This window comes from Petaurus breviceps, unplaced genomic scaffold (assembly GCF_028583685.1).
Source record: "Petaurus breviceps papuanus isolate PSGF00001 unplaced genomic scaffold, PetGlider_PUasm1.0 90740, whole genome shotgun sequence".
Lineage (NCBI taxonomy): Eukaryota > Metazoa > Chordata > Mammalia > Diprotodontia > Petauridae > Petaurus > Petaurus breviceps.
Genome location: NW_027187330.1, coordinates 4,816,666 through 4,842,846, shown reverse-complemented (window position 1 = coordinate 4,842,846; position 26,181 = coordinate 4,816,666). Strand labels below are relative to the sequence as shown.

The 26,181-nt window shown below is 38.4% G+C and overlaps 1 protein-coding gene across 13 annotated transcripts in view; it reads left to right on the top strand.

Moving 5' to 3' along the window:
* Nucleotides 1–26,181, top strand: part of DNMBP (dynamin binding protein) — a 113,914-nt gene that overhangs the window by 58,746 nt on the left and 28,987 nt on the right. The window contains exon 1 of one of the 13 annotated variants that reach the window (XM_069067193.1): nucleotides 5,318–7,900. The exons of 9 other annotated variants lie outside the window; for them this stretch is intronic. In XM_069067193.1, coding sequence (XP_068923294.1) covers nucleotides 6,748–7,900 — 1,153 coding nt within the window. In that variant the 5' untranslated portion in view covers nucleotides 5,318–6,747. Of the gene's footprint in view, nucleotides 1–5,317; nucleotides 7,901–15,519; nucleotides 15,545–26,180 lie in introns of those variants that run through there. 3 more of the 13 variants (XM_069067194.1, XM_069067196.1, XM_069067195.1) reach the window with 3 other exon arrangements.

Sequence of the window (26,181 nt, the reverse complement as noted above, 5' to 3'; positions counted from 1 at the left end):
TTTCTGTTGCTGACTTTTTAAAGCCTAAGCCAATATTTCTAGTCTCATTGACCATCACTGCCCTTCCTCATTTTGGGATCCAGCCACATTGTCTTCTCTGCTTCTTAAAACCCTCCAGCTCTTATTTCCCTGTCTCTGCATAGGTGATTTCACATACCTGGTGTGCACTTTCAGTATTCTTACTTCTGCTTCGAAGAATCACTCCCATTTTTTAGACCCTTCTCCACTCTCCTCTTCTGCAGGAGGTCTTTCCTGATAATTCCAACTGCTAGTACCCTTCCTCACCAAATAGTGTACTTAAGTGCTATGTATATATCTGTAAATATTCATTTTATATTTATGCCATATTTTTTTAATATGTACTTCTTGTCTTTCTCATTAGAATGTAAGCTCCATGTTAGCAGAAATTGTTTTATTCTTAGTACTTATATCCCCCTCACTAGCAAAGTGCTTGGTATGTAGTAGGCATTTTATAAATACTTGTCAATTGATGTTTCAAGAAAGATGCTGTCCTTCATTGGTAGAGGGAATTTCCTCACCCAAAAGTACCCTATATCAGTGAAATCACAGGTCCTGCCCCTTTCCCTTAAAAACATTTATAAAACACTTTCCTCAGAAAGGCTAAATGATTGTCTCATGAGTTCAAAGTTCAGATTTGAACCCAAGTCTCCTTAATCCAAGTCCATCAATCTGTTTACTATATCAAGCTACCTCCTAACTACTCAGACATTTGTCTGAATGCCTTTAGGAGAAGTGCCATCTACATTATACTGACCTTTTAGGTTAACTCTGGGGGTAAAATTCTATTTAGGAACCCCCAATACTACTTTAGTGTCACCTCACGGCATCACCCCTAGACCTCTCTGCAGCCTTTGATACTATCAGTTACCCTCTTCTCCTTAATACAGTCTTCTCTCTAAGTTTTCATGTTATCCTCTCCTGGTTCTCCTCCTACCTGTCTGACCATTCTTCAGTCTCTTGCTGGATCTTCATCCAGGTCATGCCTACTAACCATGAATGACCCACAGGGCTCTGTCCCCCTTCTCTATACTATTTCACTTGGTTATCTTATCTTCTGCCATGGATTCAATTATCATCTCTATACTGATGGTCCTCATATTTATTTATCTCACCCTAACTGCTCTGCTGACCTCTAGCTTTTTTATCTCCAGCTGATTACTGGACATCTTTAACCTGGATATCCTGTAGACATTTGAAACTCAACATGTCCAAAACTGAACTCATTATCTTTCCTACCTCCTCCTTTCCCTTCTAAACTTCCCTATTACTGTGGTACAACCCTCCTTCCAGTCATTGAGGTTTACAACCTGGTTGTCATCATCTCTTTTATATTTATTGACTGACTGATTTAAACTTCCAGATGAGAACTAGTTCTAATCTCTTTGGTGTCTTTCAAATCCAAGATAATCCAAGACTGAACTTATCCCCTTCCTTCTCTTCTTCTGAAGAGCCTGCTTCATATGAGATAGACTGTGCTGAATTTACCTCAGGATGGATCTGATAGATCCCTCCTTAAGAGTTTAATACACAAAATAGAGATCGCCTTTGCACTAATCCTCTGGTATTCACCTTAATGTCAGATTTTAAATGCTTTCATATGTGAGGCAACACATCCTAATGAAAGCTTAACCAAAAAGCAAGAGGCCATCACATTTCTTCCAATTTTACCTGAACTACTTTTCATATCATAATCAAATTCAAATGGTTTGGTTTAAATCAGTCTGCTTCATATTTTGGATAACCGAGGATTTTATTTGTGGGTAATTGGCTTCAAATAAATTTCATTTGAAGGCCTATTTTCTGCAGGGAGGGGGGATTGCATCACAGTTTTTCTTTATAGTTTTTAGATGTAAGTTAGATTATAAAATCATAGAGAAGGACAGGACTAAAAACACCCTAGAGATCATATAGTCCGAGCTAAATATTTTACAGATGAAAAAAATTGAGCTTTGGAGAACCAAAGTAGGCTCTAAAATGGTAGTGAGGAACAGAATGTTATGAGGTATGATGGAAGCATTACCCCTGGTCCAGTCCCCTAAAGCCACAGAGGGGAAGTGTAGACACTGGTGAAGGAGCAGCAGGAAATGCCTTTTATGGAAAGTGAAGAGAGGAGTTATAGAGCAGGAGGACCAGGATCTAGGGAAATTATTTCTCACCTGGGATATTAAGACTGAGCAAAGAGAAGAAAACTGGGATCGCCATCACATTTCCTTCTCTACAACTCTTAACACTCTCTCTCTCTGTCTCTCTCTTTCTCTCTCTCTGTCTCTGTCTCTCTCTGTCTCTGTCTCTCTCTCTCTGTGTCTCTCTCTGTCTCTGTCTCTCTCTCTGTCTCTGTCTCTCTCTCTGTCTCTGTCTCTCTCTGTCTCTATCTCTCTCTCTCTCTCTCTGTCTCTCTCCTTCTCCCTTCCCCTTTACCTCCTTTCCTCCCTCCCTCTCTCTGTAGTCCTGAGGGGACTGAGATATATTTCCATTCAAAGCTCTTGTTGGTCCAGGATTCAATTAAGTTCAAGAATAGTGGTAAATATGGAGGTAAATGCAGAGCTGAGATAGTTGCTTCATTTCCTATAAAAGTGACAAACCCAGAAAGTAGCAAGGCATCTGCTAAATAATTAATACTTATAGTAAAAACACATCCTAGAAAAGGAAAAAGAAACCCTGAAATAATTTCTTAGTCACAGAAGATGTACACTGAAAGAAAATTAGGTCATTCCAGTTTCTCACCAGTAGATGAGCCTAACCCAGGCTTCCGGGTCAGAAGTCCTTAATTTCATTTTTATTCCCTTCTGCTATTCTGCTATATACCTATTGTGCCTTTGACTCATTCTTTATCCTTCCCTTTTATCTCCCCTCAGTTGATTTTAAGAGGTGTGTTTCCTATCATCCTAGCTATATCAAGGCTTTTCATTTGCTCTAGAGAGAACAAAGTTCCCATAATCCTTCTAGCAAAGTCTCATCAGATCATAGCATTATGGATTGTGAGAGCCATAAGAAAACAGATTATTTCATCTGACCCTCTCATTTTTTTTTTTTTTTAGATTTTTCTTTTTGCTTTTTGGAGGGGGGAAGGTAGGGCAATTGGGGTTAAGTGACTTGCCCAAGGTCACACAGCTAGTTTTGTTTTAAGTGTCTGAGGCCGGATTTGAACCCAGGTCCTCCTGACTCCAGGGCTGGTGCTCTATTCACTGTGACACCTAGCTGCCCTTTTATTTTTTTTTTTGAGATTTTTCTTTTTGCTTGACCCTCTCATTTTACAGAGCAGAAAACTGGGACCTAGAAATATTAAATGACTTATCTAAGTTGACATAACTGGTTAATAATAGCAGAGCTGGGGCTAGGATCTATATCTTTAACTCCTAGTCATCATTCTATGTTGTGTCTCAAAATGATTTATGAATCACTGATGTCCTGTCAAATTATTTTGCTAATCCAGTGATTGGTGACAAAAATCACAGTTTGACCGGTAGTAAGGCAGCAGCATTGAAGGTTAGGAACTGAATCAGTGCAGGTAGGCAGACATTATTAGTGACTCATTGACATTAGCCTTCCCTTGCCTTCCCTTCCTCAGTGTGGTGAAGAAGTAGGACAGAGCAGAAGTGACCAGTGCATTGGTGGTTAGGAGAGGGAATGGTGGGTATCCTATGACTTCAGTAGTAGGATCCCCTCAGCTGAACTAACTGTCAACAGAGGAGTTTCTTTTGTGAAGAAAGTTACTAATCTCTGGTTATGTCTGCGTTGTTCTTAGAGCCTAGTGATCATAGAAGGTATAGAGAACTGAACCAAATAGCAAACCACATCATAACCAAAAAGTTCTGCAAGTGTGTTGCTAGCTCTAGAGTTGCTCTTCCCCCCTCACTGTTGCACTGACAGTGCAGGGCTCAGCAAGGCACTCATGTCTCCCATCAGGATTCTATGGGTAACCCTGAAGTTTCCCTCATGAGCTGCGATCGACTGAATGCCTCTCAATATCAATCATCTCCGTTACGGGAGATCATTTAACCACTGATTACTACCCTAAAATTATTTTGATCATTTTCTCTCCTCAATATCAGTTAACCAGTTAACATTCGTTTTTACAAAGGGGTATATACTAAGAGCATATAGCAAGACCTGAAGTACAGAAAACCTCTAAGACCAGGAGTTCACTCTCTTCTACTGCCTCCATCCCTGGGCATTGGTTAGGAGAATCACAGAATGGTCGTGACTATCCACTATCCACTCCTCCCAAATTCACTTTTTTCTTGTAGGACTTGGTGTCTTGGCTGCTAGGCTAGCTTAATCAGGTTGCTGTTTGGGGGTGGCTCCTCACTGAGCCTGCTGCCATGGCCACTGGCAAACTCTGCTCTGGGCTCCAGTTTCTGAAACTCTGCATATTCTGGCTTTTCACAGCTCGTACTTGATCCATTTTTCTCTAACATTTATGCATATAAAATAAAAAGGAATAAACATAACAGAAAAAAAGACAGCAGCACTATGTGTTGATGGCCATGTGGCAACTTGATGGGGATATAGTGGGGATATAGATGCAGCTTGTGGCAGGTGGGGGTGGGGGTGGGGTGGCCACTGCCTCTTTCACTGCTGCTACTTCTCTTACCCCTCAAGAGTTACTACAACAGTTCTTGCCTGTCTTAATGTACTTTGAGTTGCGTTTGAGCCCCCGGGGTACAGACAGGGAGAGTGCCACAGTACTGAATGTAGCATGAGATGGGAGCTAGCAGAGAAAAGAAAAACAAGGAAACTGAATGGAGGGAAAATACTTAAAATATAAATTGATCTCAGGGAGGATGAAGAATTCAGATCCTGCTAGAAAAGGGCGTCAGACCTGTGGGGCCTAGTGGAGTTTTAGAGTTCTTATTTGGGCCGAACAGGACCAGGCACTAAGTGGGGGGGAAAGGGCAGTAGGGAACCTGGATGTTTGATGGAGGTAATGGTTAGGGAACTGGTGCTACCTCCGTCATCTGGTGCTCCCGGGTTCTTTTGGCTGTTACTACATACCTTATGTTGGCCGGGTGACTTGGAATTTGGGCTCCCACAGCTTGGTTTAGAAGGCTGCGGAAGTCTTTTCATTGCCCCTGTGGACACGAGGAAAGAGAGATCAGTTTGATCTGTTTAAGCCTTCGCTTCTGCATGAAGCCTTTTCCACTCCCCTCACCCCCTTCTGCCCCCTCTCCCAGCACAAATGCCCTCCCCTTTCGGATTACTCCCGTGTATCCCGTAACCGTCTTTGGCGGACCTGGTTACCTAGAACTGTCGCTCCCGCTCCCGTTAGAGTGAGTGCGCGTCAGGGGGACAAGAGCCAAAGCCAGGCCTGCTTTTCTTTGCGTCACTGACGCAGTGCCAGGTACATAGTAAGTGCTTAATAAATGCTTGTTGACTGACAGGCTTACTTACACTCAGTTCTGGCTTATCAGTCACGTAAAAGACTTACAGCATTGCCTGAATGGGTAGCCAAGGACAGGTAGACACAAATCAATTATGTCTAAGGGGAACTCAAGTCCAGAAGTAGAGTACTCATAGGATGTTTAATGTGTTATTATTGGCTTGAGAGAAAGAGGAATGTACAATTTTAATGCTTCAAGGAAATTTCAAGATCATAGATTTAGGAAGATAAGGAAGCCTAAAGTTCAATGAGTTCAACATCCTCATTTTATGAACTACTGAAGTCAAGACCTAATCTCATATTGTAGATTAAGCTCCCAGAGGATCTTGGTCACCATTAATCTACCACTTAATAGCAAGTCTGGGGCTAGAAGCCAGGTCTCCCAGTTCTCTGGGTCTCTTTTTTTTTTTTACTATGCTATCCATGATCAGGGACTGGGCAGAAGTTTAAGGACTCAGAATCGAAGAGCAAAAGAGCCTTTATGATCCTAAATATAAGGAAGAACATGAATATTCTTGAGGCTTTTTGGGCAGGGCCTAAACTTTAAGTAAAAACTTTGAAGAGGTTGTCTGCGGAAGCCTAATATTCCACATATATTCTCTAACACAAAAATTGTTCATTCATCTGACTAGAGTAGGAGATCTTCTCTTTCATTTCTTCAGCATTTCTAGGAGTTTTAATAGTAGTATCTTGTAATTTGATTATTCTGTTTCTGGTAACCTGATATTTTCTGCAGTAAAGCCCTAGAGAAAGAAAGAAGCTGACCTCTAAAATCTGGAGGGGGAGCCTATAATTTTGGAGGGCAAGGAAAAGAGAAAACTGGATCCTGAAATTAGAGGAACAGGAAAAAGAATTGGGAGACTGCTTGGCTTTTGTGTGAAATAATTTTATTTGACCACTTACCCAGGTGTTTTTAAGGTAGTTTCCCCTTTCACCTAGCTTTTCCCGACACCCCTACCTAGCACTCCTAGCAGTTCAAAAGGCTGCAGCCTTTACCATGACAAAGCAGCCAAGCCAGTTTGACCAGCTGGAGGGAAACACCAAACTGTGCTGCCAATGAGAGTCACATGATACTAGTTACTAATTACCTTCCAGCCTAGATGGGGAAAGATAAAACAGCTCACTTACTGATTGGGTACCTAGGTTTAAATAACTACATACTCTACTGGATTCCAGCTAAGGCATCAAGGGAAGGGAGTGTCCAATACAGAGAAATATCTGAAGAGGAACACAGCCCTGAGCTAAGCTGCACCTGTCTGAATTTCAGCCCAGCAATGAATCCGTAGAAGAAAGAGAGTTGTGGAGTGGAGAATGTGTCTATACGGCAGGTTTATTACACATTGAATATGGGTGAACCCCAAAGGATTCGAGAAGAAGCAGAGACAGTGAATAAGGGACATAGAATCCCTAGCTGGGAGTATGAGGATTGTAGCAGTATACGAAAAAGAAACCTTACAGAAGTGAATAGTACTTATAAAGAACATGTTTTGGATTTGAAATACAGGACTGAGGGGCAAAACCAGCACTATAGAAAACGGGATTGTGGTTATTGGGAATTTGGAAAGACTGAACCAACCTGCGTTAACTCCGAGAACATAGACTGTTACTGTGAAAATCTCGAGACTACAAAAAGTGTCAATCAAGACTGTGGTGATTATATGAAGTTGGAAGATGCAGACTCTGAGAAACTGAATTACAGAAATAAGGATGACTGCTATACAGAAAGAACAGATCTAGACCAGACAACTGGGGACTGGAAGAAGTCTAATGACCACTTTGCAGATTACAGGAATTTGGATTGTGATCCTGAGGATTACAAAAAAGCTGGTAGGCAGAGGACAGACTGCAGGATTTTAGATGATTATTTGGAGAATTTTGATGACCTTCAACGGTGGTATATGTACCCTAGGAATTTTAATGATAAATCTGAGGATTTTAGGAAAGCTAATTGCTTTGATGGGGACCTTAGATATTTGCATTATGAAACTAGGAATTATAGAGAAGCTAATACTGAGTATGTAGACTGCAGAGATTTTAACTTTGACAATGAAAGTAGAAAGAAGGCTGTTAACTGGTGCATAGGCCATAGGAATATTTATCAAATCAATTCCTGCCTGAGACCAAAGACTCAAGCTATTGATCAGATCAGCCAGATCAGTTTTCATAAAGAAAATGAAGGGTATGATACTCAGTTTCCAAACTATGAGTGTAAATTTAAGGACTGCAGAGACCCACATTTTCAAGACCTGGAATATAATTACAGTGTCAAGTCACTGAAGGACAGAAAGTTTACCTTGGATAATTTGGAGAATACTAGGAAAGGCACAAAAGGCCATCAACATGGGACTCCTCAAAGCCCCTCAGAACTGGGGCAGGTCTGGGATTTGGAAGAAGATAAATTGAGAGGCTCAGACTTGTGGGAAAGGAACAGTTGTTATCGACGTACAGCACCCAGCACCCTAAGGCGCTCAGAATTTGTGCAGAGCAGGAAGAGAAAAGGTACTAAATTAGCTGCTTAAAAATAGACTGGGAAAGTGATTCCCACTATGGGGGCCCTTAGTACTCTGGTGACCATATCACTGCATTCTTACTTATACCGATCTTGAGGACCACCAGCCTTATGCTGAGGCTCTTTTGAAGTATCTCCTGAGAGCAGGAGAGTACATAATGGTGTAAACGTGTTTCTCTCAAGAACCTTTTCCAGGGCCCCCACTGGTCTCTCCAGTGTCTGTAACTAAAATAATCTTTCTGTTCACTCTGGAGCTTGATTTATTTTGAATGCAGTGCTCCATAGATTATCAGAATACACAAGCTGAGAACTGTAATAATGAAATAACTATCATCCTAGTTTGTTTATGGGGTCCATACACACACAAAATCTAAATTTAACCACTAGCTTCATATTTTTTCCCTTACACTAGCTTGCTGTTTTTTCTTGCTTATTTCTCTTTTCTTCCTGCTCTCCAGTGACCTTTGCTTGGGTTTGTTTAATTATTCTTTTTATGAGCTCTCTGTTAACCCTTAATTTACTCTCTCATTCTACTTGTCATTGTTGAAATAGAATTTATCCATGCAAAGGATCAGACTTAGGGTACATTGTATTACTCTTAGTCCTAAAATTTGACTTCATTTTGCCCTTGGAAGTGTAGATTCAGACCATTATGTATCTAGTAGAGAGGAAGACATAAGGAAATGAAGGATTCTTGACTTGAGAGTGAAACTCTGATTCAGAGTAGAACTCAGGCACTAGCTTGAACTGAAACTATCTTCCTGTAGAAAATCTACAGAATCTGAGACAGGGCCAATGCTGTTGTTTAAGACCAGCTCTCTTCCATATATATATATATATATCATAACATAGTGAAAAGAGAAGGATTTAAAATCAGGTGAGACTTGGCTTTGAATCCAAGTTTATGAGTTGTGTAGACATGGAGATCACTTAATCTCTCTTAATTCAGCTTCCTCATATGTAAAAATGGGATTAATAATATCTGTAATATATCTCAGACTGTAGGTTGAATCAAATGAATTAATGTTTGTACAGTACTTTATGAACTTTAAAATGCTATATAGATTTTTTTAAAAATTAGATTTGAAACATGGATCACTGTAAAAGGCCCTTAAAATGGCTCTAACTGCCTAGATTGACACCCAAACTTTCTTTGGTTCTCTGAGTGAGCCTCAGTGAGATTATTTTGAATCAAAGTAGAACTCTAGATAAATGACCTGCAATTCCAAAGATGGATTGGAGTCAAGGTAGTATGTGGCTACATTTGACCTCATGCTAATTTTTTTCATTTCTATTTCCCCCTACTTCCCATTACCCCATTTTATTGTTCTCCCTCGCCTTTATGGCCTCTCCCTCATTTTTTTGGTTACTTATTGTATTTAGCTGCCAGACTCCTTTGGAGTATGTGGTATTCCTTGTGTTTGACTTGCTGAAGTTGCATTCCTTCTGGGGTGTTAGATTATGCCCAGTGATCTCTTTGAAGATTTGTAGCTCAGATCCACTTGACTTCATTGCCATTTATAGCTTTCTCTTCCTTGCCTCTCTAACGACAGATATTATATTTTCTCCCAACTCAACATCCCTTTCTCTTTTGTTTTGCAGAAGTGATACTCCTGTTGATTTCTCAAAGCTATATTTTAAATTTTGCTATTATTCTAGAAATATAAAGCTTTCTCCATTAATTAGGTGGGCCAGTACAGCATCTAGGAGGCAACTCCAGTAGAAAGTGCTAACCAGAATGAAAAGAATTTTAGACTTTGGAGATAATCTAGTACAAATTGATCACTTTGCAGATGTGGAAACTGAGGTCCAGAGAGGTTAAATGACTTGTCCAGAGTCATGCATAAGTGAATTACCAGTACAGTGGAATTCCTTTCATCATTTTGTATCTCGTTACCTTTATGTCACTTTGATATATACTAGGTTGTGAAGTCCTGCTGTCCTATAACCTGGAGCATAAGATCAGCCTCAAGTTAACTTATCTGTCCCCCAATGAGAGGTACAAGTTAAGTCTAAAGTTCTTACGGTTTGGTACAGTCCAGAGTATACCAAGCAGGTATATCTGAGGATGACTACAGAGACCTCTTAAGTGTTTTGGAGGTTGCAGATCTACATTCAAGATCTGCACTTGTCAAGCTCAGCGAGGGTGAAAAGGAGGATTAGACTTCTCTTCCCCCTCCATTCTCAAGATCTGCTAAGTAGCAAAACAACAGTAGGCTCCCCTTAGCACAGAAATAAGACTTTGCAAATGGTATGCTTAATGGCCAGTAAGGGTGAGATGTGATTACTTCTCCTCTCACAAACACTCCTTCCCTTGTGCCATCTCAGTTCTATGTCCTTGTGCACCATCATATCCCATTGTGTTCATAAACAAAGGCAGTACAGACCTAATTATGCATTTCTATTTTTTATACCTCCTTCTGGGCCACACTTTCTGATGCCTATTTCTCAGGTTCTACTTTGGACTTTCTGATATTTTAAGTGATGTCGAGGCATTATCATTTCATCTAGATTCTGCATCTCTTGTTTTGAGATCTTTCAGCCTGTGGAATGATCTTTTGGTGTATAGTCAAGTTTACTTTGGACAATTCACTTAAGTTTTCTAGGCCTCAATTTAGTCATCTGTCAAATAAGGTGTTTGGAAAAGGTCTCTGATCCCATGAATCTAATAATACTAATGTTTATGTAGTCTTGACTAGACATCTTATATCAGAGAGAGGCCTTATAGGAATATTTTAAGAATATTGCCAAGCAAGCATGAGCTTTATTTGCACATCTTTTTCTTTATTAAAATTTTTTTTAATTATAAAGCACTTTTTTTCCCTCTCCTACCTCTCACCCATCCACTTAAAGAGAAGGGAAGAAAGGAGAGAAAGAAAAAGAAGACAGAAAAAAAAAGAGAAAGAAATACAGAACACTTGTATCATCTAAACATAGTTAGGTAAAACAAATTTTCAAGTTTCCTTCATCCAAAAATGCATTACTCATTCTGCATATTAATCCAGCATCTCTTTGTGATGAGGTGGGTATTGTTCTCCTTCATCAGTCCTCTGAAATCATAGTCGATCATGTCATTGAATATAGTTCTTTTTTTGTTTTGTTTTAAATAAATGTGTATTGATATCTTTGGGTTTTTAAAATATCACTATAAGCATCCCCTCCCCTTCTCCCAGAGAGCCATCTAATATGGCAAATGGTATTTTTTACAATATGATAAACATGTAAATGCCTACTTGTACTAAGCTCTGGGGAAACCAGAAAAAGAAAGATAGTTCCTGCCCTCAAGGAGTTCACACTCTAATGGGGGAAGACAGTACCAAAAAAAAGGAAACTGAAAAAGAGACAGGGTTGCATGATGATGGTGGAGTCTAAATCAAGCAGAGCAACTGGTAGCAAATGAAGATGGAAAAAAAGATCCACTAATATTTCTCCAAACTATTTACATCAGTTTTTATTTCTAAACTGTTTTGTAGCTGTATTCATATAGTTCTTGTGTGCATTTGATAGGTAGACTCCCAAGTATTTTATGCTTTCTATAGTTATTTCAAATGCAATTTCTTTCTTCTCCTCGGGTTTTATTAGTAACATACAGAAGTACTGATTTGTGTGGATTTATTCTATTTCTTGCAACTATGCTGAAGTTATTATTTCAATCAATTTAAGTTGACTTTTTAAGGTTCACTCTAAGTCCACCATCACTTCATCTGCAAGAAAAGTGATAATTTTATTTCTTTTTAGCATTTCTAACACTATATCAAATAGAAATGGTGACAATGAACATCCTTGCTTTACCCTCTGATCTTAGCAGAAATGACTCTGATTTATCCTATTATATTTGATACTAGTTCTTCATTTTAGATATATTTTATTTACCATGTTAAGGAAAAGTCCTCTTTATTCTGTAGTTCTTCATGTTTTTAACAGAACTGGGTATTGTATTTTGTCTTAAGCTTGTTCTGCATCTCTTGGGGGAAAATAATTATTTATTTTGTTCTTGCTATTAATATGGTACTTAGGTTTATAATTTCCCTCATATTAAACCAATCCTGCATTTTAAGTATAAATCTAACCTGATCATAGTGTATAGTCTTTGTTGCTATAGCTTCTTTATTAACATTTTATTTAAACATTTTAGCATCTATGTTCATTAAGGATATTGGTCTATAGTTTCTTTTTCAGTTTGGATTCTTCCTAGTTTATGCGTCAAGACTATATCTGTGTCATAGAAAGAATTTCCTAGGATCTCTTCTTTTACTATATTTTCAATTTGTATAATTTTAGAAATAATTTTTCTTTGAATGTTTATAGAATTCACTTGTGGATCCCATCTGGTTCTGGGTTTTCTTTGGAAGTTTATGTTCAGTTACTTTTTCTGCTCTTGAGTAGCTTGAGTTCTCTATTTCTTACTCTGTTAATCTGTGTATTTTATATTTTTGTAAATATTAATCTAAGTAGTTGATCTTATTGGCATATAATTAAGTGGTTTCTGATTATATCCATTATTCTTTATTTTTTATGAATTCTCCTTTTGAATTTTTTTTTTGCCTTTTGGAGGGTAATTGGGGTTAAGTAACGTGCCCAAGGTTACATGGTTAGGTTTTTGTGTGTGTGTGTGTGTGGGTGTTAAGTGTCTGAGGCCTGAACCGAACTTGGGTCCTCCCGACTCTGGGCCGGCGCTTTTACTTACTGCGCCACCTAGCCGCCCCTTGAATTTTTGATGCTGATAATTTGGTATCTCTTATATAGGATCATGCCCCCCACCCCAACAAAGCAAAACAAAACAGCCCCTACTTTTATTTATTAATCCATTTTTTTGCTTTCAGATTTTTAATCTCTTCCATGATTTTATAATTTCTATTTTGATGTTTAATTGAAGTTTTTTTGTTAGTTTTCTAGTTTTTTTTTTAGTTGCATGTGCAATTAATCTATTAATTATTAATCTGTCCCTTTTTTCTTTTGTTGATTAAAGTGTTTAGAGATAGAGATTTTCTTGTACAAACTGCTTTGGCTGTATTTCAGAAATTTTGGTATGCTGTTTCATTATTATCATCTTTAAATTATCCTTTTAAGGTTTTTTGTTTGTTTTTGCTTTTTGGAGGGGGAAGGGCAAGGCAGTTGGGGTTAGTTAAGTGACTTGCCCAAGGTCACACGGCTAGAAAGTGTTAAGTGTCTGAGGTCGGATTTGAACTCAGGTCCTCTTGATGCCAGGGCCAGTGCTATATTGGCTGTGCCACCTAGCTGCCCCAAGATTTTTTCTTTCTCAATCCCTCCCCGCCCTTAATTTACTAGGGTTAAATTGCTTAGTTACCAATTAATTTTTAATACTTTTTAAAATGGCTCTTTAATTAATCACTTTAGTCAGTAAAGAATTATGAGATTTATATACTCCAATACATGATCAGTTTTTGTAAAAGTATCATAAATAACTGACAAATATGTGTGTTCCTTTCAGTTTCCCTTCAATAATTGCCAGTACCAGAGGTCTATCTTATCTAACTTTTCTAAAATTCTATACACATCCTTCCTTAACTGCTTTTTTCCCCTTAACTTTGAGAGGGGTATGTTGGTGTTCCCCTCACATATTATAGTGTTACTATTTCTAGCTTTTCCTTTAAGCATATAGGTGCTATGCTATTTGGTACATAAATATTAAGTATTAAAATTAATTCACTGTGATAACTTTCAGCAAAATATAATTTCCCTGTTTATTTCTTTTAGCTAAGTACTTTTGCTGTTGCCTTGTGAAATCTTGATTGCTACTTTCATTTGAGGCATAATAGATTTTGCTCCAACTCCTTATTTTAACTGTGATGTTTCAAATGTGTTTCTTGTAAACAGCATATTGTTGAATTTTGCCCTCCTCTTCCATTTAATGGATGATTTCATTCCATTCTACATGATTATTATTATTATTAAATGAGTGGCATGGAAAAAGACAAATTTCTCAAATGAAGATTTAGAATCCATTCATTTAAATGAACATTTAAATACAGTAAAGCTTTCCAAAATTGCAAGTAGAGTGTTTATAAAAATGTTATAGGAATACTAAAGGGGAGAAGATTCATTAAAGAGTCATTTGTACTTATAGCTGAACTATTCAGACCTTCAATAATTTAGATTTGATATAATGGTCACTTAGCCTTTAGTGCTGTAATTAGATATTTTTATGGATATGAATCGTATTCCTTCCTTTCCCCCTCCATTCTTCCTTATAGATTACTTATGGATTTGGAAGTTTTGTTGTTCAGTTGTATCTGACTCTTCATGACCCCATGGATCATAGCACATCAGACCCTTCTATCTTCCACTAACTCTCAAAGTCTGTCCAAGTTCATGTTTGTTGTTTCAGTGACACTATCTATCCATCTCATCCTTGGCTGTTCCCTTTTCCTTTTGCCTTCAATCTTTCCCAATGAGTTACATCTTCTCATCAGGCAGCCAAAGTATTTGGGCTTCATTTTCAATATTTGACCTTCCAGTGAATCACCTGAATTAATTTCTTTTAAGTATTAACTGATTTGATCTCTTTGCTATCCAAGGGACTCACAAAAGACTTCTCTAGTACCACAATTCAAAAGCATTGATTCTGTGGCACTTAGCTTTCCTTATAATCCAACTCTCACAGCCTTACATTGCTACTGGAAAAATTATAGCTTTGGGGCAGCTACGTGGTGCAGTGAATAGAGCACCAGCCCTGGAGTCAGGAGGACCCGAGTTCAAATTTGGTTTCAGACACTTAACACAAATACTAGCCATGTGACTTTGGGCAAGTCACTTAACTCCAATTGCCCTCCAAAAAAGCAAAAACAAAAAACTATAGCTTTGACTCTATGGATTTTTGTTGGCAAGGTGATGTCTCTGCTTTTTAATATGCTGTCTAGATTTACCATAACTTTCCTTCCAAGCACCCCAAGTGTCTTTTAATTTAATGGCAGTAGTTGCTGTCTGCAGTGATCTTTGAGCCCCAAAATATAAAATCTAACACTGCTTCCAGTGCTTCTCCCTCCATTTGCCATGAAGTGATGGGACCCGTTGCCAAGATTATAGTTTTTTGGAAGTGGTAAACCTATTTTGGGTAGAGACCTTTGGGTAAGCCTTCTGTGTAGGAGAAACTAGGCTGGGAGACCTAAGATAAAACAATCCCTGCCCTCAGGAAGTTTACATTCTATTAGGGAATACCTACCTGCCTGCAAACAGATAAATAAATACAAAGGAATTTGAGGTAAACTAACAATTAAGAGTCTTTGGGTGGCTCCTGAGCAAATTCTTGAAGGAAGGTAGAAATTCTAAGAGAAGGATTGGAGGGAATTTGTTCCAGGTATGAAAGAAAGTTGGAGCTGCAAGTTTTAAGTTGATTCAGTTTGCTTGGAATGGAGATCTCAAAGGTGAGTAATATGAAAGGATTTTGGAAAGGTAGTCTGAAGCCAGATGGTGATTTTGAGGCCCAAAACTATGGGGATTCCATGGGAACCCAGGTGACCTGGTGATACTTTGAGAGTATAGAAGTTATGAAGAAACTTCATGTCCTTGGCGAAACTGGGGACCTCAGAAAGGTGAAAGAAAGACCACAGGACATGGAGTCAAGAGACATGGAAGGAGCCTCATAACTTTTATGTGACCTTTGTGACTTTTGGGTGAGTCATTTAACCTCCTCTTCTGTTATTTATCTGTAAAATGGAAATAACAGAAGGCTTATTGGGGGGCAGGGGGAATCAATTTGTAAACTGTCAAGTACTATGTAAATATTAGCTGTCATTATTTAGAGCTGGGTAGTAGGTCAAGTAAGGTCGAAGAAATTCCTTTTTAAAAAGAATTAAGAGCCTCTGATTCCAGGAGAGAAATGAGATAAATATGAAAATATTAATATATAAAATAATGTATATAATGTATATGTTATGTATAAAAATATTCAAGTAAAAGAAATTTTAAATTGAGTAGTCTTTGAGTGAGAGAAGTATAAACCATTCAGCTTATTCACTTTTAAAATGAAAGACAAGGATCAGAAAACTTCATTTGAGAAAAACAATAACTAAATAAATCTTTTAAAACTTCAATTCCTTAAGAGAGAAATAGATGTAGGCATGGGCAGGTAAAAGTGATAGTCAGCCAGCAGAAGGGGAAATAAAATAATAATAACTTAGATTTAGATGATGCTTTAAGTAGGCATAGGCAGGTAAAAGAGACAATTCACCAGCAGAAGAGGAAATAAAATAACAGCAACTCAGTTTTATATGTTGCTTTAAGTGTACAAAGCACTTTTCTTACATTTGTATGAAGTCTCTGGTACAAGTGTTTTGCCTGTTTTAAAGATGAGGATATTGAGGCTCAGAGAGATTAAATAATTTGTCACACAACTGATTTTTCCTGTGACTCCAAGTTCAGCAATGAGTCAGAGATAAAGAAGGCAGCATTTCCTAACTGCTCAATCTCAGGATCTCCATAATTAGATCTAGAGAAAGGAGAAGGAAGCCTAGGATTTAATTCCCTACAATTACCTATACAGACCTCTCCTTATAATAGACAACCTTAGTGAAGAGGGTCATCATAAAATGATGAGCTCAAGGGGGTTCCCAGAGCCTGTACCTCATCATTAGTTCTGTAGTGTAATAGGTTCTTGTATTTAAAACTGTAAGAGATGTATAAGGTCCTTTAATCCACCTCCCATATTTCACAAATGAGGAAATTGAGGCCCAGAGAAGTTGTGATTTCTCTGAGATTTTAAGGGATTTAGAGATCCAGAAATAGGGAGGTAAGGAGAAGCCCTTTTCAGGTCTTGAGAACAGTCTGCACAAATGCTTGGAAATGCATTATATTGCAGAAAAACTAGTAAACTAGTTTGGCTACTTTGCAGAGTGTCCAAAAAGAATAGGATGGAAAAAGTGGGGTGGAGCCAGATTATGAAGAGCTTTGAGTGGCAGTGGAGTGTATTTGGTTTTCTAGAGATCATAGGGAGCCATGGGGCTTTATGAGGCAAGGAAATGATGCCCTCAGACTTGGGTTATAGGAATACCACTTTTGCAGGTGTGAGGAATAGGAAAGGAAGATTTGAAGCAGGAAGACCAAAGTGAGGTTATTTTAATACCATTTTATCAATGCCCTTCCTAAATTGTGGTGCCCAAGTACTAGTGTCCTGTCAATTCCATAATTAAGAAACTCCATCTCTTGGCTCCAGGCATTTTCTCTGATTACTTCTGAAATGTTCCTATATCTGGAATGCTCTCCCTCACAACTCCAACTGCTGACCACCCAGACTTCCTTTAAATTCCAACTAAAATCCCTCCTTTTTTTCTTATTTCTTTTTTTTGTTTAATTTTTAAAAATGTTTATTTTTAGTTTACAACATTCATTTCCACAAGATTTTGAGTTGCAGATTTTCTTCCCATCTTTCCCCTACCTACCACCCCAAAACAGTGATCCCACTGAATACACCCTCTCCCAATCTGCTCTCTCCTATATCCTCCTCCATCCCCTCTCCGACTTTCCAGTAGGGCAAGATGGATCTCCATAACCCAGTGCCTGTATATTTCCCAGTTGCATGTAATAATAATAATAATAATAATTTTTTAAACATTTGATTTTAAAACTTTGAATTCCAGATTCTTTCCCTTCTTCCCTTGTCATCCACCCTTACTGAAAAGATAAGCAATTCAATATAGGTTGTACATGTGTAGTTACGCAAAACATTTCCATAGTGGATATATTGTGAAAGGCTGACTATATTTCCCTCCATCCTATCCCACCCCACACTTGTTCTATTTTCTACTTTGACCCTATCCCTTTTCAAAGGTGTGTGCTTCCAACTACTCTCTCCTCCATCTGCCCTCCCTTCTATCATCCCCCCTTTTATCCCCTTTCCCCCTACTTTCCTGTAGGGTAAGATACCCAATTTAATGTGTATGTTATTCCCTCCTTAAGCCAAATTCAATGAGAGTAAGGTTGACCCATTACCTTTTGCCTTCCTGTTCTTCCCCTCCATTGTAACAGCTTTCCCTTGCTTCTTTTATATGAGATAATTTACCCTATTCTGTCTCTCCCTATCTCCTCTCATTATATTCCTCTCTCACCTCTTAATTTTATTTTTTAAAATATCATGCCTCCCTGTTCAATTGATCCTGTGCCCTCTGTCTATGTATACCTGTACACATAATGTATGCCTACATATATATTCATATGTACATATGCCCTCCTATATAGATATATACATGTGTATACATATATACACATTTATATTCCCTTCAACTCTCCTCATACTGAGAAAAGTTTTATACATTACAATTATCATTTTTCCATGTAGCAATGTAAATAGTTCAACTTTGATAAGTTCCTTATGATTTCTTTTGCCTGTTTACCTTCTCATGCTTCTCTTGCTTCTTGTATTTGAATGTCAAATTTTCTATTCAACTCTTTCAAGAATGCTTGAAAGTCCTCTATTTCATTGAGTGACCATATTTTCCCCTGAAACATGATACTCATTTTTGCTGGGTAGGTGATTCTTGGTTTTAATCTCCCCTCCTTTAGCCTCCAGAATATCATATTCTAAGCCTTTAGATCCCTTGATATAGAAACTGCTAGACCTTGTGTTATCCTGATTGTGTTTCCACAATATTCAGATTGTTTCTTCTTGGCTGCTTGTAATATTTTCTCCTTGATCTGGGAACTCTGGAACCTGGCTATAATATTCCTAGGAGTTTTCTTTTTGGGATCTTTTTAAAGAGGTCATCAGTGGATTCTTTCAACCTCGGCTATAATATTCCTAGGAGTTTTCTTTTTGGGATCTTTTTAAAGAGGTCATCAGTGGATTCTTTCAACCTCTATTTTGCCCTCTGGTTCTAAAATATCAGGGCAGTTTTCCTTAAGAATTTCTTGAAGGATGATTTCTAGGTTCTTTTTCTGATCATGGCTTTCAGGTAGTCCAATAATTTTTAAATTATCTCTCCTGGTTCCAGGTCAGTGGTTTTTCCAGGGAGAAATTTCACATTGCCTTCTATTTTTTAATTTGTTTGGGTCTGTTTAATAATATCTTGATTTCTCAGAAAGTCATTAGCTTCCGTTTGCTCCAGTCTAATTCTGAAGGAATGATTCTCTTCAGTGAACTTTTGAAATTCTTTTTCCATCTGGCAAATTTGGCTTTTTAAGGCATTCTTCTCCTCATTGGCTTTTTGGGCCTCTTTTGCCATTTGAGTTAGTCTGTTTTTTAAGGTATTATTTTATTCAGTCAGGTTTGTTGACTCTCTTTTCATGATTTTCTTGTATCATTCTCATTTCTCTTCCTAATTTTTCCTCCACTTCTCTTACTTGATTTTCAGAATCCTTCTTAAGGTCCTCTATGCCCTGTAACCAGTTCTGACTTTGTCTTGCTTCCATTCCATTCTTTGATCCTTTTTGTCCCCAAAAAAGGAATCTAAGGTTTGACTGCTGTGTTTGCTTTGCTTCCTTTGCTTGCTCATGTTGCCACTTAATTACTTGACTTTTGATCTCTTTTCCACAGTAGAATTCTGCTTCCAGAGGGGAAAGCTTTGTCCTAAATAGCTGGGGTTTTCTTAGCTGCTGGAGCTATTAGTTGGGTGCCCTCTCTACAGCCTCCACAATCTCTGGCATCTGGTCACACACCCCAGGATCTCCACCCAAGACCAAGATCCAGATCCAGGCAGGTTAAAAAGCAAGAGCAATTACCCCTCAGACTGGTTGCTTGGTCCCCCTACAGTCTGCAGGCCAGAAACTCTGAAGCAGACATGTGGAAGTGGCTGCACAGCCACAGCCAATCTCCTCTGCATCTTGCTCTGGGGGCAGAGGACAGACTGCACTCCTAGTCCCCCTCAATTCCAACAGGGTTCCACACTGACCTTTTACTTTGTCTTTGGCATTTATGGCTTGATAATTCAGGAAACCGCCATAGCTGCTGGTGATCCACTTTCCCAAGGTCCGCTCCAGTGGCTGCTGATAGGGGCTGCCCTGATGCTAAAACTGCTGGATCATGGAGGGCTCCCAGTGTGGTGCAATAGATCCTTCCTGTCCACCTGCCAGGCAGCCTTCAGTGGGAGATTTGTTTCTCTCTGTCATTTTGTGGGTTCTATAGCTCTAAAGTTTGTTTAGAGTTATATTTTATAGGCATTTGAGGTGGTTATAGGGGCGTTCACAGAGTTTTCCTGCTTCTACACAGCCATCTTGGCTCCTCCCCTCCTAAAATCCTTCTACAGGAAGCTTTTTCCAACCCCTCTTAACTGCAGTTAGTTTTTAATTTCAGTTAATTATTCCTGTTTATTCTGTATATAGCTTGCTTTGTATGCATTCGTTTGCATATTGTCTCTCCCATTAGATTGTAAACTCTTTGAGGGCAGAGATTGTCCATTGCTTTTTTGTATTGCCAGTATTTAGCAAAGCGCCTGTGTGACATATAGTAGACACTTAATAAATGTTTATTGATTGATTACTATTTGCCAAGCACTAAAGTTAAAAAAAGCGAAAATAATCCCTGTCTTAAGATGCTTGCATTCTAGCAGGGAAGAAAACCATATACACAAATAAGCATATTTGTACAAGGTACAGACCTAGTAGAAACAAGTGAACCTTGATAGGGAATTCTGGCATTAGACTGCTTTAGTAACTAGCACGAGCCCTGTCAAGTAGAAGGCAACAAGGATCCCTTCATAGATAGAATCATCCACATACCCTTATTTCAAGAGGAGAAAATTAAACTGAAGTATGAAACCTCTTGGTCTCCCTATACAGATGATTTTTTGGTAAATTCTGTCAAGGGAAGTAGGCAGGAGGTGGGAAATGGGGGAGATAGGAGGGGTCTGGACAGAACTGGATAGGAATAGAAAACAGGGAAAGGCTCTTAGTTACTGGGAATTCCTATCCAACTAAGCTTATAGCATGAGCAAGTGAGATTTGTGGCATGGTGCAATTTATAGACCCTTGTTTTGAAGTTTGTTTTTTGTGGCTGGTTAATACAGGTAGTAAATGGCATATTCTTTCCTTTATCACTGACACCATTTTAAGAGGTTAATCCATTTTTGACATCAAATTATTGATTCCCATATGGGATATTAATGGATCCTGTATCCCAAATTATTGAGTAATCCTTATTCCTTCTGGTTTCTATTTGAATGTTAGAAAAAAGATAAGATCTCAGTTGACATTTACATAGCATTTTCAGGTTTAAAAATTGTCTTGCATTATTATCTCAGTTAATCCTCACACCAACCCTATTAGGTAGGTAGGTATGGGCATTATATGGCCATTTTACAGATGGAAAAATTAAGGCTCAGAGAGTTTAAACTACTTGTCCACAGTTCCACAGCTAGTGTCAGCACCAGTATCCTACTTAATCTTTCCTGATACCCATTTTGGGCATGAGTAACCAGAATAAGTTATTACTTGATTACAGATAAATTATGTCACCGTCATGTTTCATATGTACATCTAAATTCTAAGAGTTTATCTTATATCCTTTTTGTATCTGTTGCACCAGACTCAATACTGGTGACCCAGTGAGTACGTAATACTTACCCACTGACTGAATAACACTTGGAAAATGGATTTATAGTTTGACAAATGCAAGAAGCAGCCGAAATTTGAATGACATGGAGCCAGTGGCTCCATGGACAAAAGTGTTACCAAGATACGGTCTTTCACTGTGTGCTGTTTTTTGTTGTTTTCCCTTAAATTTTTCTTTTTTAGGAGAGAAGTTTGATTTGGAATGGGGTAGCAGTGTAGAGAAGCTTATATAGTAGATTCAGAAATGACCATTGTAAAAGCAAAGGACATCAGCAGTAAAACATTTTTTTTCAATAAAAATTTGGGGAGGAAAGAGTTCATGAAGTGTATGTAGTAATGTGAAATGATTCTGGAAGAAAAGTAAATTGTATTCAGATTATGAAGGGCTTTAAATACAAAACAGAGGAGTTTGTGTTTTCTTTTAATGACAGAAGTCCTTGAAGATTTTTGAGCTACAGGAGTGTAGTATGGTTGGATCTATGATTTAGGTAGAATCTAATGGGAGCTATTTTGGAAGATGGATTAAAGGAAAGACACTGAAGGGGAGGCGGGGCTGGGTGTCCTATTAGGAAGCTACTGTAATAAGGGATATGCGATAGGAAAAGTACAGATGTAAGATAGGTTGTGATGAAAATTGACAAGAGTTGGCAACTGGATTGGACTTGGCTGAGGATGGAGATTTCAGAGTGAGTATGACTCCAGGTTTGTGAAACTAGTTAACCCGAAGAAGGGTGATGTCAATAGAAACTGGGAAGATTTGAAGGGAAAAATTAGTTCCATTTTGGGCAGCTTGACTTGGACATTCTAATTGGACACAGGTGACGAATTTAGAGCTCAGGGAAGAGATAAAGTCTGTATATTTAGAATTGGGAGTCATCTGCACAGAAGTGATCATTGAATCCATGGGAATCTAATCAATGAGATCATATAATAATATCTGGCATTTATATGATACTTTAAAGTTTTAACTTTACAAGAACTATTTCATTTGATTTCACGATAACCCTGTGAGGTACATATTATAAGTATATTATCCATATTTTCAGGTGAGGAAACTTGAGACTCAAAAAGATGGAGACTTGCTACCCAACCTTAAAACCTCTTAATCCTACCTTTCTTCATTATAGGGGGCAGTGCTGCTTTTGAGTAGTGTCTATCCTTCCCCCCACTCCCCTTTCCACCCACCCCTTCTCCCTTTACACCCAGGCCTAGGGGCAAGGCTTGGTATATAGCCGATCCTGTGAAGGAATCCTTGTTGCCTTCTACTTGACGGGGATTGTGCTTTGTTACTGAGGCAGTCTAATGCCAGAATTCCCTATCAAGTTTCACTTAGTTCTACTCTGTCACTATCTTGTGTATATATGTTAATTTGTGTACATGTTTTCTCCCCCATTAGAATGTAAGTACCTTAAAACAGGGATTACTTTCACTTTTTAAAAATCTTTAGTGTTTGGTACGTAGTAATCAATTGATAAAAATTTATTAAGTGCCTACTGTATGTCACACTGGCACTTTTCTAAACACTGGAGATACAAAAAAGCAAACTGACAGTCTCTACCCTCAAGGAGTTTACTGTCTAATGGGGAAGACAACATGCATACAAAGAGCTATATACAAGATAAATAGGAATAATTAACTGAAATTAAAAATTAACTGGAATTAAGAGGGGTTGGAAAAGACTTCCTGTAGAAGGTGGGATTTTAGTTGGGACTTAAAGGAAGTCTGGGAGATCAGCATTTGGAGCTTGGAGGGAGAATGTCCCAGGCGTGGAAGACTGTCAGAGAAAATGCCTGGAGCCAACAGTTTCTTATTCATGGAATGTCCCAGATTGAAGAATACCTATTGGGGGAGTGAAGTGTAAGAAGATTGGAAAGGTAGGAGGGAGCTGGGTTATGAAGGGATTTGAAAGCCCCAAAGAGAATTTTATATTTATATAATAGGGAGCCAATGGAATTTAGTGGGGGAGGGGGGAAAGGGGGTGGAAGGGATGTGTTTGACATGATTGGATCTGGTCTTTAAGAAAATCACTTTGGTGACCGAATGGAGGATGGGTTGGAGTGGGAAGAGCCTTGAGGCAGGCAGATCCACTAAGAGGTTATTTCAGTAATCCAGATACTAGGTAATGAGAGCCTGTACTAGAATGGTGGCAGTGTCAGAGTCTGAGGGAAGAAATTTAGTAGAGGTGAAATATACAGATCTTGGCAGCAGATTGAATTTGGGGGTTGTGTGTGACAGAGAGTGAGGAGTTCAGGGTGACAGCCTGGGAGGGATGGCGATGCCTCCTTCAGTAATAAGGGAAGGGAGGGTTTTGGGGAAGTGAGCTCTGTTTTGGACATAGTGAGTCTGAAAGGCAGTTCTGTGTGTGAGATTAGAGGTATGGATTGAGGTTGGGATAAGACAGGTAGATTTGAGAATCAGTAGCAAATAGAGTTGATAAATGAGTCATAGGGAATTTCTTCCAAAGGAAAAAACAAAACAAAAAAAAAACCACTCTGTCCTTCTTTTGGGTGAAAAAACTGTAAGCCAAATTTGATTGGCAATATTTTATTGTCAGCTTGTACATATAATGCTAGGAATATTCTTACCTCTCCGACAGCCAGAAAAATACTTTTGTTACCCAAACTGCCCTTTGTTTAGCTGTGTGTGTGTGTGTGTGTGTGTATTTGCAAGAGAGCTGATCTGATTTGAAAGTCAGGAAGCCTGTTTCAGATTTTGAATCTAACAGGACAAATCAGTTTAACCTACCTCAGTTTGACCTCAGTTTCCTAACCTGTAAAATGAGGATACTTGTCTTATCTCATTAAGATACAATGAAAATAAAACCTGATATAGCTAAGTTTTATCAGATACAAATTTGTATTATTTCAGTGACTGGTCAGAATCATCTGAACTTGAATTTTAATTCAAAGGATCCTTGTACTTTTAAGAACCTAAAGAAAAAATAAACAAAAAAAACCACAGACTTGCTAAGTAAAACTGCCTGGTGTCAAGGTGTACTCAGAAGGGCTGAACTGGTTGTTGATTGTATTAAAATTATCAACATGACAAAATGAAACCTTAAGTGTGAATATATCAGAAACCTGGGACTTTTTCTAGTTAACTTTCTGGTTGTTCATGAAATGCTGACCAGGGAGGGAGGGACTACAAGAAAAAGAAATATGAAACTGAGCCAAGTTACCAGACATGGGAATCCTTTTAGGAATTTTACCATTGGATTTTTGGCCAACTTTAGGGGAGGCAGTTATTGGGTAAAACTACCCCGGGAAGTATCCCCTTCCTTCCACCCCTGTGCCCCTACCCCAGGATTTGGAGCTGCTTTATGGATTTGATTTTGATGTTTCAAAATCTGGGAGGAGGCCTTTAATACTTTGAGACTAGACAGGATTGTGAACTACAATGTTAAAAGGACACAAGATGAACTTTCTCCAAAAGGGAAGAAATACTTTCTGGAGTTCTAAAGGAAAATAGTGTGGGGGCTGGGTTAAGCTGGTTGGAGAGGTGTGGTAAAACATAAAACCGGGATTTAGAATTCAGCTGCAGTCTGGTAGAGGGGGAAAATGCACTAAATCTAGATCAGAATTATTTACCATCTCTGCCTCATAAGGATGTTATGAGATAACAGTTGTTAATTATGTGTTGTGTTGGGGTTTCCTTTCTAGCATATTAAACTGATTTCGGTGATGGATCATTTTTTTAATTAGTAATTTAGTAGAGGAAGGAGCAGAAGAGACTTAATATTAAATTAAATTAAACCTAATATTAAGTTAATCAGGAAGTTGAAACAACATTGGGGTAGATATATAGGAGTGATAGTGGGAAAGTGGTGTTTATATGCTTTGTGACCCTGCAGGATAACCTAGAACTGACTATTGAGATTGTCGCATTGTCGCATTGTTGTTTTGCAGTGCATATCCAGAAAATCTGACATTCATGTTCACCCTTTGGCGTACTAGTTGAATTCATTTAAAGTTTAGTAAGTACTCTTGGGATGCTTGGTTCCTAGCCCCTAGGGCAATGCTTTAATAAAATTTCACAAGATAATAGGATTTAGGGCTAGAAGGAATCTGAGAGATCTTCCTTTGCTTTTGTACTATGAGAGCTCACACTTCCTCTTTTGATCTGTGGAAAAACTGAACCTTAGGTGATGTTTAAATGATTTATATATTACCATATTTTATAAACCTCAAATCAGAACACTTGGTTTGATGTTGTTGTTGCAAAGTTTTATTAAAGTACTTTCTTTTTATTGAAATCAGACCTGTCCAAAAAAATTCAGAACATTGGTGGTCATACCCCATTGAATAGTAGGGAAAATGATGAGTGAGGGGTTGTGGAGAGGGAAAACTACTTTTAAAGATACCACTTTGTGGTTAGTGGAGAACCCCTCCCAGGTCACTTGGCGGAGTCGACTTTTTCCCCCCTGGGGTTGCTTCCATTTCCGTCTAATTCCTCAAAGCAGAAATTCTGTTGGTTCCAGAGACTGCTGAGTTCAATACTTTAAAGGAGGGAAGGGAAACCAAGCCTCTGGAGGCCACCAAGATTTCTTTGGAGACAGGAAAGGCATGAATTAGCACCATGTGGTAGCCTTCATTTAAAAAAGTCATCTTTCTTTTAAAATAAATTTTTTTTTCACGGAGTAAGAGCACCAGGAAATGACAACTGAAATGGATGAGAAAGGCTTGCTATGTAAGCAGTTGTTCTTCCTCTTCCACTAATTGCCTTATTCCAGCTCCACCCTTTGGAAGCAGCCAAGCTGAGATAGCCTCTGGGA